The 14,585-nt window shown below is 36.1% G+C and overlaps 1 protein-coding gene across 3 annotated transcripts in view; it reads right to left on the bottom strand.

Annotated features, from left to right (window-relative positions):
- The window catches only part of LOC136037921 (semaphorin-1A-like), a 233,001-nt gene that overhangs the window by 81,121 nt on the left and 137,295 nt on the right, over positions 1-14,585 (bottom strand). For all 3 annotated transcript variants that reach the window (XM_065720778.1, XM_065720777.1, XM_065720776.1), the window contains exon 9: positions 7,277-7,418. In XM_065720778.1, coding sequence (XP_065576850.1) covers positions 7,277-7,418 — 142 coding nt within the window. The remainder of the gene's footprint in view (positions 1-7,276; positions 7,419-14,585) is intronic.

A 14,585-nucleotide genomic window follows, 5' to 3' on the forward strand; every position in this document is an offset into this window, starting at 1 on the left:
ATATGGACCCCTACTCCCAACAAAAGTGCTCTAGATTCGCCCCTGGAACGGTGGGCTGATATGAACAATATGAAAAAAAAGGAAACTTTATCTTGAAAAATGTTAAAGTTTCCCTAAATACATTTTCTTAGATTGATTTTTTTTAAATACTTTTTAAAGTTTTGGGGTAGTTCATTCTTTACTAGGTTGCAGCTACATCTACAACCATGATTTTGACAGCATTAGCCATTTGAGATATAGTCAAGCCGTGTTGCAGGCGACCAGATCATTTCTTTAGAGTGGGAGGGAGGGGTATCTTTGAAAAACTGCTACAAGGACACTATAAAAATGGGGTCTCCTTGCCAAAGTGAAAACATGTGTTCGCAGAATCGTCTTGTTATCTGATTTATCTGTTGATGCCTGGATTAGCTGTTGAAATCTGAATTGGTTGTTAGAATCTGAGTTAGCTGAAGTCTTTATTGATTCATGGTCTGTAAATTAGCTTGTTGTTGTCAATATAGTCGATGTTATTCTAGTATTGTAGTTTTTCTCATGCTCTTTCAGGGGTTTAGTTTCTAAGCGTGGTTTGATATTCTTTCAAGAATTTATTAGAGAAACAAGCGAGACCGATGAAAAATTCGTGATTTAATTCAACAGAGCACACGTTTTTTGGCCTCACACCCTAACAGTGAAAAGTTCACCCAATCCTGCTTTATAATTATAGAAGTCACTAATATATGAGTTACTGAGCCTGAGTTAACTTTTTTAAGTAAAGCGTTAAGATATGTTCTGGGAATAATCCAATGCAAGAAACAAATTTTAGTTGATGTTTTAGCTAAAGATGTGAATATTATAGTTAAGTAACGGAATATAGGTTTAGCAAGAAGAGCGAAACAAACTGAATTTTTAAAGTCAAGGTAATTCACGGCAGAGGGAAAATTGTAAAAAAAAAAAAAAAAAAAGTAAAAACCATCGCTGTGTTAAGGTGTAATTTGTGAAAAATTTGACAACAGAAAAATTGTTGAACATAAAAATTCCATTGTTTTCTTGATACCTTTCTCAAGGTTCTGTGAAATGTCAACCTTATTCAGAATAAATGCTTCTTCCGGCAAGATTACTAACTACCCAATTTATCAAACCACAATGTCACCTGACTGCGCGACACAAAAAAGATGCGTCAATGATAAGATGTCCTGAAATCATGATAAAACTTTGTTTCTTTAAAAATTAAGTTTTTTTTAATTAAGTACCTTGCAGTCACTTAAAATCAAATCTCAAACTCCAACTAACAGAAGGAAATCCGAAGAATTTTAGTTTGACATTGCTAGATATGAAGAGAATTCAGATAAGCCAGGCGTGGGCGCAACTTATTTTAGGATAAGGACTGAATTTTTAAAAAATAGGGATAACTATTTTCGCAAGTGAGAAAACTTGAACAATTGAAGTTTGGAGATGCTATGTGTTATGGGAAATGATGCTAAGTATGGTTCTCCAAATCAGGAAAAAATGGAAGGAGCATACCCAATTGTTCAGTTTGGGACGCGGGTCACTGGCGCGACTCTGTAAGCTTAGCCAGAGTCGACCCATCTCTAAATGGGTACCTGGAGAAATATGGGAAAGGTAAACAGGAAGGGTGTGCGAAAGCACAGGATGGTTGGCCCCCAGCCCCCCATTGCACTTCCTGGCTGAAGGGCCAAGAAACGGAGATCAGCACCACCGGTAGGGACTGTAAAGTCTAATGCCGTATCCTTCACCTTTTTTTTACCAATTACTGATGCAGAACCATTGGAAATACAACATACACACCACTTTAAGGCCGTGATTAAGTGAACTTGAAAACATCGAGCTTCAAAATTGAAGTTAGGTTAGCCTTCTGTCTTTTAATTCTCTAGAGACCGTTGGTTGTCAAAACTTCAAATAGCACCAATTATCAAGTCTTGTCAAAGGTTTTGATTGACAGCTTCCTTTGGTGAGATGTTTCAGCCGAGAAATAGTAATATATTTGGCTGGGTAAAAATAAAATTTTATTATTTAAAGTAAAATAAAATTTTCAAGATTTAAAATTTTTTTTTAATTTTTAAATTTTTTTTAATTTTTTACTTAAAATTTAAGTAAAAATAAATCTTATTAGTTAAAGACATACGCAACTTACAAATTAGCTTACGTAAAGAAACTTCTGTATTCTCATATTTTTATTGCATATATGAGGGGTTTCACCCCCTCGTCAGTACCTCACTCTTCACGCTAAAGCTTAAAATTTGTCACAATTTCTTAAGAATGACCTCTGAATAACAAAAGCCGTAGAATAAATAGTTGAAATTTCTAAAAATACTTTAACGTAAATAGCGAGGTATTAGGAGGTGAGCCCCTCATATGTGTAATAATTTCTGTTCCTTTTAACAGAAATTATTATGGAATATTTACAGGAATTAATATTTACAAGAAAATAATAACAGGAATATTCTGTTCCTTTCAGTTGAAAAACTTTGCCATATTTATTTTTTCATTGTTTTTTTAAATAATGCTAGAAAATCCTGCGCTCTCTTCATGGAAATTTTCTTCCTCCATGACAAATTCCTCCGTGAAAAGTTCCCCCAACATATTCCCCTCTTCTCAAACCCTGCCCCCAACCAAATGAAAACGCCCCAGAAAACGTCTGTACACTTCCCAAAAACCATTACTATATGTAAGCACTGGTCAGTGTTAGTAACTTGTAGCCCCTCCCACGGGGACTGTGGGGGAGTAGGTCATCCCAAACGGCATAGTTGTAAGGATTTTCGACTACGCTGAATAAAATGGCTATCTCAGAATTTTGATCCGGTGACTTTGGAAAAATAATTAGCGTGCGACGGGGGCCTAGGCGCCCTCCGATTTTTTTGTCACTTAAAAAAAGCACTAGAACTTTTCATTTCCGTTAGAATGAGCCCTATCGCAACATTCTAGGATCACTGGGTCGATACGATCACCCCTGGAAAAAAAATAAACAAAAAAAACAAACAAATAAACACGCATCCGTGATCTGCCTTCTGACAAAAAATACAAAATTCCACATTTTTAAACAGTTCGTGGTAACGAACTGTAGTAAGGAGCGACTAGGCTCAATAGTAACCAAAACTCCAAAAAAATTGAATTTTGATACCAATAGTTATATCAAAAGAATGGCATTTTAATGCTGATTTAAATATATAAGTTTCATCAAGAATAGTCTTACCCATCAAAAATTACGAGCCTGAAAATATTTGTCTAATTTTAGAAAATAGGGGGAAACACCCCCTAAAAGTCATACGATCTTAACGAGAATCACACCATCAGATTCAGCGTATCAGAGAACCTTGTTGTAGAAGTTTCAAACCCCAATCCATAAAAATGTGGAATTTCGCATTTTGTGCCAGAAGACAAATCACGGATGCGTGTTTATTTGTTTTTTTTTTCCAGTGGTGATGGGAAATTGGAGGGCACCTAGGCCCCCTCCCACGGTCATTTTCCCCAAAGTTACCGGATCAAAATTCTGAGATAGCCATTTTATTCACAATAGTCGAAAAACCCAATAACTATGTCTTTGGGGACGACTTACTCCCCCGCAGTCCCCGTTGGAGGGGCTGCAAGTTACAATCTTTGACCTGTGTGTACATATAGTAATGATTACTAAGAAGTGTACAGACGTTTTCAGGGGGATTTTTTTGGTTTTTGGGGGGGGAGATATTTGAGGGGAGAGGGTTACCGGGGAGGATTTTTCCATGAGGAACTTCTCATGGGGGAAGAGACTTTTAATGGAGGGGGCGCAGGATTTTCTAGCATTATTTAAAAAAAACATTGAAAAAATAAACATGAAAAGTTTTTTTTCTACTGAAAGTGAGAAGCAGCATTAAAACTTAAAACGAACAGAAATTATTACGCATATGAGGGGTCTACCTCCTCGTAATACCTCGCTCTTTACGCTAAAGCATTTTTAGTAATTTCAACTATCTATTCTACGGCCTTTGTGATTCAGGGGTCATTCTTAAGGAATTGGGACAAAATTTAAGCTTTAGTATGAAGAGCGAGGTATCAACGAGGGGATGAGCCCCCTCATATACGCAATAAAAATATACGAATATTGAAGTTCGCTACGTAATTTAATTCGTAAGTTACGAATATTTTTTACTTACGAAGACGTTCGTAAAAATAATAAGTAAATGTTGCCTTTTTAAGTAATCAAAAATAGGAGGGCAACTAGGCCTCCTCCCTCGCTCCTTTTTTCTCAAAATCTTCCGATGAAAACTGTGAAAAAGCCATTTAGCCTCAAAAAATTAATATGCAAATTTCGTTTTAATTATTTATATGTGGAGAGCCAAGATCAAACCATGCATTAATTCAAAGACGTCCAGAAATTAAACAAAAAAAAAAGTTTTTTTTTTAAATGAAAGTAAGGAGCGACATTAAAACTTAAAACGAACAGAAATTACCCCGTATATGAAAGGGGCTTTTCTTCCTCAACGCCCCGCTCTTTACGCTAAAGCTTGACTCTTTCTCTTAACTCTACATTTTAAAACAGTAAAAAACTTTAGCGTAAAAAGCGGGGCGTTGAAGAGAAAAAGCCCCTTTCATACACGGAGTAATTTCTGATCGTTTTAAGTTTTAATGTCGCTCCTTACTTTCACTTAAAAAAACTTGTTTTTTTTTTTTTTTTGTTTAATTGTAGATAGGATATTGAAACTACAGTAGGATTCTCTGATACGCTGAATCTGGTGGTGTAAATTTCGTTAAGGTTCTATGATTTTTACGGGTTGTTTCCTCCTCACCTGTGCTTCCAAACTTAAGTCTCTAGATCGCACACGAAAAATGCAGGATCAAAAATCCATCGGCAATCCAAGTTTCTACCACCAGTCACGATCCGGTAGGGCAACGGGGTTCTGCCCCGCCTCAAGGTTTGTCGCTTGACCTAAATCTCTTGACTTGTCTAGTTCTTCAGCGAACCGCATTATTAGGTATTTTGGATATTTACATCTACCAAGCTCCAAATACTTTTTACAAAGGCGCTGTCTATGTGTGGTAACACTTTTAAGATGTATACCTCGCTTTGATTTAATTTTCCCCATGATTTCGGCCTTGTGTGCACAACTTTACTGAAGGCTCCTGACTATTTCTCATTTCTAGGTTTCTTCATTGCGTTGAAATAATTTATGGAAATTTCACACTCTATTAACAAGCAGCTGATTATACCAGCTTGTCATTTTGGTCTCTTGGGGGTATTATCGGTGATCTGAAACGATTCTTTCTGGCAACCGACTTGTAAAAATTTCAGGTAGCTGAAAATATTCTATGGGACTGTTAGAAAACAGGAAAATAAATCGAAAAATGGTTCCAATCATCTTACAGGTTATTGTCTTCTGATCATGATAGTACCGATTTTGTTCTAAAAGCAATATCCTTTATCGAGTACACTTGTGAAAAAGACCTAGACATTTTCTAAGATTTCTAAGCAATTAGAGGAAATAGAGCAAAATCCTTTCAAACATTTTGAAGCATCTTCAAGAAGATATGGCCTGATATTAAAAGCGGCATCTTCCGCCAATGAATACTTTTTAAATATAAATTTTCAATTGAACATGGGATTTTCGAGTTCCATCAGTTCACTTAATCACGGCCTTAAATTGTGGATTAGATATACCGGGATTTGTAAAAAAAAATTATTTTACATTTTTTTTCTTTTGTTGATTTTTGATCGCTACGTTGTATCAAGCCGGAATGAACCAAAAAGCCTACGGAGTCAAGCACTCCGAATTTTTCCGGCTTTCAACAATTGTTCCACTGACAATAATTTGATAATTCTTAACTGTTTCTTCAAAATTGGCAAAAAAGAGATAAAATCTAGAAATAAAGTTACGCGTATGCGCCTGGTGTCAAGGTACAATGTGATAAAAATCAAGTATTCAAATTCTGCTGTTTCCTGGTGCTTTTTCCTCAAGGCTTTAAGAAATGTCAACTGTTCATTCAGATAAATTCTTCTTCCGGCAAGAGCACTAACAACACAATTTATCAACCACAATGTCCAATGATTGTGCGACCTAAAGACAAGTGTCATATAAGTTTTAAAATTTATAATACATCACTCTTGGCGTTGTACTAACCACCAGGGGGTGTAAAGCATGCGTATAGTAAATAAATTACAACTTTTTGCTCTAACAGTTTAAAACAAATGACAAGCAACATAGTAATGATTTAATGAAGTGTTAGTTTTTGTCTTTTATTTTATGGCAATCGGAAGTTAAAGTAATTATCACACCACGAAATGAATACTACAATCTGATAGGTGTGTTTGCCAAAGACGCTAATAAGACACGCATGGGTGGAAATGTTTCAAGGATATATTTTCAGAGATACTATCCCTAACAGAAATGCTTGATTGAAAAAAAGTTACTTAGCCATTATTCTTCAAGTTCCTAATGGTCAATTAGACTATTTTACTCACTTCTTGTTGAGCATTTACAATTTAGATTCGGGACGGAAACGAAGGTTTTGAACTTTTGTAAAAGGTAAAGAATTAGCAAAAAATTTCGGTCTTAGAGGTTCTGGTTGCTAATACCGTTCATAAATACCATGTCATAATTTTTAGAACCAATTAGAAATGAAAAATTGATTTATTGATCTTTCAAAACAAAGCCACACACGCTCCCATCTGATAATTTATATCATAATTATTTTAATTGTGAAAATGAGATCTGACTGTTTGAACTGGTTAAGTGGAAATTCACATAACCTAAATATGTCTTTAAATTTCAGAAAAGTTGGGTATTCAATTTTTAATTAAAAAACCCCTTCATATACAGTTATGTGATATTTCATAGTAGCTGGGGCTAAATTAAAAAAAAAGAAATTGGGGGAGGGGGCAGATCAGCAAATAACGAAACCAAACAAACGAATTTGACTATATAGTTGTGCTTAAAAACTTCATAATTTTGTAATAAACAAAAGAAGAAAATTACTGTTTTCAAGGTTGAACAGATCTAAAATAGGTTAAAGGGACATGGCCGTATCAGGAAGAAAAAGGGGGGACCAAGTTTGAGCGCCCTCCCCCCGCCCTAAAAAAACTATCTGAATTAGTAACAAAAATGCATGTAGAAACAGATTTCTGATGCGTTTTGTAACGTGTTTTGAGCACCCCTCCCCCTCGCACGACTAAAAATAACCCTCCCCATAACTAAAAATCCTAGATACGACCTTGCCAAGGGGCCATTTTTATTCCCTTGGTAGTTTAGCCATAAACAAGTGTCGTAATTTGTGTGTAATACCATTATGATTTATAAAAATTGCTTACGAATTTCATCAAAGTAGAAAGGATATTCTCCAGGAACCGAACAATTCAGTCTAGCCTTCAGAAAAGATGTCCATCTGTTTGCAAACTTGTGGGAGCCTCCTCTGTCTTTTTTACAAACTCTTGCTACCCTACTATACACAGCCTGAAACAAAAAAAAAGCTTTAAATAGAACTACAACACAATTACATATAAAGTATATTCATAAGCTTCAAGATTTGCTTATACGATTAACTAAACTGAGTCAAAGCCCGGGCCACAGAAGCCATTGCTTTATACTTTAAGGGTAACAAAATCAAAACTTACTTCAAACTAAGCTTAACCCTCGTCATTGTTGCATAACTCTTAGAGATAAATAATAAAATAGTTAAATAAGTTTGAAAATGATCAGCTGCGCCAATTCACGAAAATGTGGGGGGGGGGATTTGTTATCATAATATAGGGGTATACCTAAAAAAATATACCTTTTTTAGATATCTAAAAAAGCTCCCCCCCCCGTCACTAAAAATAATACAATTGAAGCAAGTGGAAATAAAGCTTGAATTATGTAGAACTCGAAATCTTGAAGTCTTTTTTTTTCTAAAACTATTTCCTTTCATAATATAGATGGCAACACGATATTTAAGTGATTAATGTGCGATCTAGTCAATCCTTAATTTTGAATAAGAACAACAATGAAAACCCACTATTTGCAGTCAATTTTCCAGCAATCGAGGGTCCAACTCTGACACTTAGAAATAAACTCAACAATTTCATTTACATGCTACGAATATTTCTTTTTTGTAATCAAAAACGCTTAAAATAGAAGTGAATATTGCTTAAATCTCTCCAATCAAGCAAACCACAATTAGAAACATTCGAATAGTATGCCGTAAAATGAACTATTTAATAACACTTAAAGAGCCCCCATACAAACACTACATCCTTTGTGGATTAAAAAACGAGAGGTTACAGGTAAAGAAATTGAAAACGTATTAAACATTAATAAAGGTTATCACCTAATTTTTAGAGGAAATTGAAATTCTATCGAGAAAGCTCAGGCCTGTTTTAGCTACCTGAATTTAACCTAACTATACTCTTTTGGCTTGTGCGGAGATAGAAATTTTAACAAACCAATAACTTTTTAGCAACAATCCGTGGAAACGCATTAATTGGGAGGACCTTTTTTAATAAAGCTTTCAAATGCGAGCGAAGGTTCAAAATAACATTCTTAACCTAAAAAAAAAAAAAAAAAAAAAAAAAAATACATAAAACACAAAGCCCTATAAAGTCATTTCTTGCCTAAGGATATTTGCATGTTTTATTTCATTTTTCGAATTGTCTGAGTTTACCGCTGAAAATTCGTCAAACTCTCGCAAACAACGCGAATTGTTAGCAACAATGTTCTGTTAGATCACGGGAACAAGTGTTTGCAATGGATTGCAATATTTTTCCGGAGATAGGCCCCTTATCGGCACTGAATATCTTATAAACAACGAAATTATATCGTAACGAATCCAATCAATGCTAACTATTGTCAATAAATCAGAGACAAATGAACATACCAATTTTTAAAATCCTCGCATTTTAGTTTGTGAGCTATCCATTTTACATAATCATTCACAATCCTATCCAAAGAAAACAGCCCATTTATGTAAATAGCCGCTGTTTTAACAAGGACTATAGCCTACTGATTGGTATCTACAGTAAAAAATAAAACTAACCTCAAGGCCACACACAAAGGCGTACTGATTAAAAGGTGTAGGCGTGAAAGAATAATTCCCATTTCATTCAACTAAGTTGACATAATAGGGAGAAGCATAAACTTCAAGTGCCAACTAGCCCACCAAAATCAAAACTCGAAATAAAAAATGCAAAATCAAAACTCGAAAGAAAATATTTTCCGGAAACAGGTCCCTTATCTGCACTGAATATCTTATAAACAAAGAAATGATATCGTAACGAATCTAATCAGCGCTAATTTTTTCCAATGTCAGAGAAAAATGAACATGCCAATTCTTAAATTCCTCGCATTTTAGTTTGTGAGCTATCCATTTTTCTCGTTATTCTAAGGAATTGTAGTTAGAAATCATTTTATAGCACAAAACCTGAATCCAGTACAGCATAGCTACCGGGGGTATAAATTGAGGGTGTGGGGGTTATATAACAATATAAAAGTTATATATTAAAAGGTTATAAATATAAAAGTTATTATTCAGTTTTAACGCAATTTGCAAGTAATCTCCAATAAGAGATTTAAAAGTTCAACTCAACTACACCCCAAGAAATCGCAGATGAACCCCTGAAAATAAAATAAGAATAAGACGACCAATTCGAAACTACTCTGGGAGCTAATCGTAGACCATGTGAAAACAATTTTTAAATGGAGACAAACCATTCGCTTCCTCGCCCCCTGTATTAAAAGTAATTAGCTTTTACTATCAAAAGCCCTATAAAGAACCATTTATTATCAAAAGGCTCATCTACATGCTAATCTACTACTCTCTACTTTATTATCTTCAGTAATAAAACCACCCTTCCGTGAGCTTTAGCATTAACTCCTAATTTTAAGAGTGACCATAAAGTGAAAAACAAAAGTGTAGCGTGGGTAAAACAGTAAAAGTTCAAATTTCAAGAGATGCTTTTTGTCCGTCGCGGCATCTATCTTTAGAAGACGGAGGATAGCCGACAGTAATAAAATTAGATTTAATAAGAAAAAAAACATAGTCAATGGATTTACATAAAAGATTGCACACATCTTTGCCACATTGCAAAGTGTTTTTGATTAAGGATATTAAGATTATGATTAATTCTTTTCCGTTTTCCATTCTGTTTATTCTATTTATTTCTTTACATATTAATATAGTACATATTAATATCATAAATATTTTTATGTACATTTTATATATATACTAGCTGTTGGGGTGGCGCTTCGCGCCACCCCAACAACTAGTTGGTGGGGCGCTTCGCGCCCCCCCAAGCCCCCCCGCGCGCGTAAGTCGTTACACGCCATTGTAGTTGTGTCCCTGTGTCCCACCTGTGAATATAGATAGATTTATATATGTGTTTCAAACTACGTAAAAATCGCGAATATACAACATTCTTGGCTTTCCCATTGTCTGTCCATATACAAAGCCGTATGTACTAATAATGACGCCATATGCAAACGCTCTTTTTACAAACAAACAAACATGCATACACACAACTCGTTTTTATATAGATAGATAGATAGATAGATACAATACAAATTAACTACGTAAAACTTGTGAATATACAACAGTCTTCGCTGTCCCATTGTCTGTGCGTATAAATAGATTGTCAGGTTTACCGACCCTCAAAGATGCAACATACAATTGTACATTGGTAAAGTAATCTGTATTAAGATCTATACCGCATTTTTCTAGTGATTGCCCTTGAGCTTTGTTGATGGTGGTTGCAAATGCTAATCGAATTGGGAATTGCAATCTTTTAAATTGAAAAAGCAGATCCGTTGGAATCATGGGAATGCGAGGAATAAGAACAGCCTCACCCTCATAAGGACCTGTCAAGATTGTGGCATCTATTAGGTTTTCCATTGTTTTTTTTTTACGGCAAGTCGCGTGCCATTGCAAAGCTTTGGTGGGTTGATATTTCTTAAAAGTATTATTGGTACGCCTATTTTTAGTTGTAGCAGGTGTGGTGGACACCCTGAAGGATCTATGGAATTTAAAAATTCAGATGGATAATTAACCGCTTCATTTGGATATTGCACGTGGGAGTTTCTGTAGAATGCAAGTTCAGAGGCAATTTCAAAGCGGAATGAGCAGTTCTTCCACCAGGCAGCAATGTTGCGGCTATTCCGGACGACGCAATTGCCAACGCTATATCATTTTTAGATCGAATTGATGCCAGAATCAGTTTTATCACAAACGTTTTACCAGTACCTCCTGGCGCATCCAAATGTACATACGACAATAGATCACTCGTACTGTAACTTTGTTCACGATCCAATTCTACACATGTCGAAACAGCAGCGATACGGTTAGGTGAAGGCATTACCAAATCCTGAAGAGGTTTGTATTTTTGACTTATATTTTTCCCATAACTCTGTAGGAGCTGATGGAGAGCAAGTTGTTAAAATGATGCCAAACAATGCACAAATTTGACTTGGGGTTGACGTTTCGCACGCGTCATTGATGCAGTTATCCCAGTGTTGGTCATTCTACAATAAATTCAGAGCTTGGCATGCACTACGGTAAGTGTCATGTATAGTACCATTTACAGTCCTCAAATACTCAAAGGATGTCGGACCGGGTACATTCACCAAAAGCAGGCGTAGAAAGAAGCATTCATGTTGATTGGGGTGAACGATGTAGAGTCTTCCTATCGTGGTATCTTTGAAGATGGTAGGTTGGCCGTCGACTGACTTACCCTGTTTTCGACGTTCGATTTCGGACTGCAAGCCAAAAACTGCCATGTCACTACCTTTGTTGACGTATTTACATATGTATTTGATTGCCTTTACGGAGTTACAGTATTCAACGTTTATGTGTGCATTAAATGTTTTTGATAATAATGGGGAATATGGAACAACCCACTGGTTATCTACTTCTGAGCGTTTCGCTTATGTAGAATAATATCTCGAGGTAAAAACTGATCACCGACCATAACGATTGCCACTTCGTCGATAGTCGGAGCATTGTATCTACGCACATGTTGGCCAGGAGGCGTTTTGTCAGCGGAAATAACAATTTTATGAGTATCAGTAGGCATCAAATCGATGGCTGTTTTGAACAGACGCACTAAATTATTATTTTCGTGGAAAAGATGTTGCAATTGGGAAACGATTGTCCTTTCAACGTTGGGAGAAATTTCGCAACGTGCATTCAATTCAGAATTTCTATCACTGATGAAGTACAATTGTAAAAATTTATGATTCTCGCCTGAGAATGGTAGAAGGGACCCTGCTTTATGATAAATTTGCCCTTTTACTTTGAAAGTAGACATAAATTGATCTGGATTTTCGATTTGGGCTCCAAACGACGTCATTTGGAAACATGAGTTGTATTGTCTGATTTTTGACAAAAAACGCTTAGATTCTGACGTAGTTCCAGTAAGGAAAGTCTTCAATGGCTCTGGTGGTGCAGCCAATAGAGGAAGTTTAACTTTTCCTGAGGCGCAACACATTCCCATTGTTTCACCATTGAATTTCAAGGCCTTGCAATAGGGACAAATTTTAGACATTGTCCCGATTTGAACACATCTACTCAAGCTATAATCATCGACTGGGTTGTACCTGAATGCCAGGCGATAAATTTCAGATTGCTCTGATTCCTCGGCACGCTTTCTTTTCTTACTTTCTCTATCAGCAGCAAGCCTTATTTCTTGCTGTTCTTGTAATTCCTCGGCACGCTTTCTTTTCTTACTTTCTCTATCAGCAGCAAGCCTGATTTCTTGCTGTTCTTGTGATTCCTCGGCACGCTTTCTTTTCTTACTTTCTCTTTCAGCAGCAAGCCTGATTTCTTGCTGTTCTTGTAATTCCTCGGCACGCCTTCTTTTTTCACATTCTCTTTTAGCAGCAAGTCTGCTTCTGCGTTGCTCTGGTAGTTCCTCGGCATGCTTTCTGTTCTTTCTTTCTCTATCAGCCTCAAGCCTGTTTCCCTGCTGGTCTTTTGATTCCTCGGCACGCCTTCTTTTTTCACTTTCTCTTTTAGCAGCAAGTCTGCTTCTGCGTTGCTCTGGTAGTTCCTCGGCATGCTTTCTGTTCTTTCTTTCTCTATCAGCCTCAAGCCTGTTTCCCTGCTGGTCTTTTGATTCCTCGGCACGCCTTCTTTTTTCACTTTCTCTTTTAGCAGCAAGTCTGCTTTCGCGTTGCTCTGGTAGTTCCTCGGCACGCTTTCTTTTCTGACTTTCTCTATCAGCAGCAAGTTTTTTGGCATAGACTCTTTGAGCATCTTCATCAGTCATTGTAAACTTAAACATTAATAGATTTCTACGCGAACATATGTCTTATATAACTTGAATGACGTCACATTCAAGCAAAAATGACGGCAACTAATTTCATGACGTCAGCCGAAACATGACGTCACCTGATCCACAGATCCACAGACAGACAGACAACTTATTTTTATATATATAGATATAGATATATATATATATATATATATATATATATATATATATATATATATATATATATATATATATATATATATATATATATATATATATATATATATATATATATATATATATATTCCTTTTTTTTCGCTAATAAAGGCTTCTGGATATGAAGATGAAATATTCAGACTTATTATTTTTGTAAAAATAAGTTTGGTTTATTTACTTTTACTGTCTAATTAAAAAAAAATATTAGACGTAAATTTTCAGGTACTCAATGCGAGTATCCCCCTTTATATGGATCATTTTGATGGACTTCGTCTTAAGGAGCACAGGAAAGGCAATTGGAGACCATGGAATCAAATGGGGAGGAAGAACGCTCCTGGACTTAGATTATGCTGATGATTTAAGCATATTAGATGAAAGTGTGAGCAAAATGAATGAATTTTTAGAGGTTTTACGAGTTCAGGGTGCTAAAATAGGCTTGAAAATTAATGTTAAGAAGACTAAGTCACTAAGGTTAGGAATAAGTGAAGATGAACAGGTGACCTTAGGTAACGAAAAGATTGATCAGGTTGGGAGCTTCAGTTACCTTGGTAGTATTATTAGTAAAGATGGTGGGAGCAGTGAAGATGTTAAAAGTGGAATAGCTAAAGCTCAGGGTGTTTTTTCACAATTAAAAAAAGTTTGGAAGAATAGAAAGATAAGCCTACAAACCAAGATTAGAATATTGGAAGCTACAGTGATGACAATGGTCAAATATGGCTCTGAAGCATGGACACTCCGAAAAGCAGATGAAAATTTACTAGATGTTTCCCAGAGAAATTGCCTACGGATTGTTCTGGGTACCCGGCTGACTGACCGTATTTCAAACAGTAGGTTGTACGAAAAGTGTGGTTCAATCCCGCTTTCTGGGGCTATAATGAAAGAAAGGTTGAGATGGCTAGGCCACGTTCTACGGATGAAGGATGGCAGATTACCGAAGATTGTCCTTTTTGGCCAACCGTCTGGGGCTACACGGAAAGCAGGTCGTCCTTGTCTGGGTTGGGAGGATGTCATAAATAAGGATTTAAAGGAAATGGGAACTTCCTGGGAGGGTGTAAAGAGGGAGGCTTTAAATAGATTAGGTTGGAGGAGGAGCGTGCGTAGCTGTGTTGGCCTCAGGCGGCTTGGTGCTGCAGTGAGTTATTAGTAGTAGTAGTAGTAGTATTCTATGTTTAAGTGTTTGGTTTAT

This window comes from Artemia franciscana, chromosome 17 (genome assembly GCF_032884065.1).
Source record: "Artemia franciscana chromosome 17, ASM3288406v1, whole genome shotgun sequence".
Taxonomy (NCBI): domain Eukaryota; kingdom Metazoa; phylum Arthropoda; class Branchiopoda; order Anostraca; family Artemiidae; genus Artemia; species Artemia franciscana.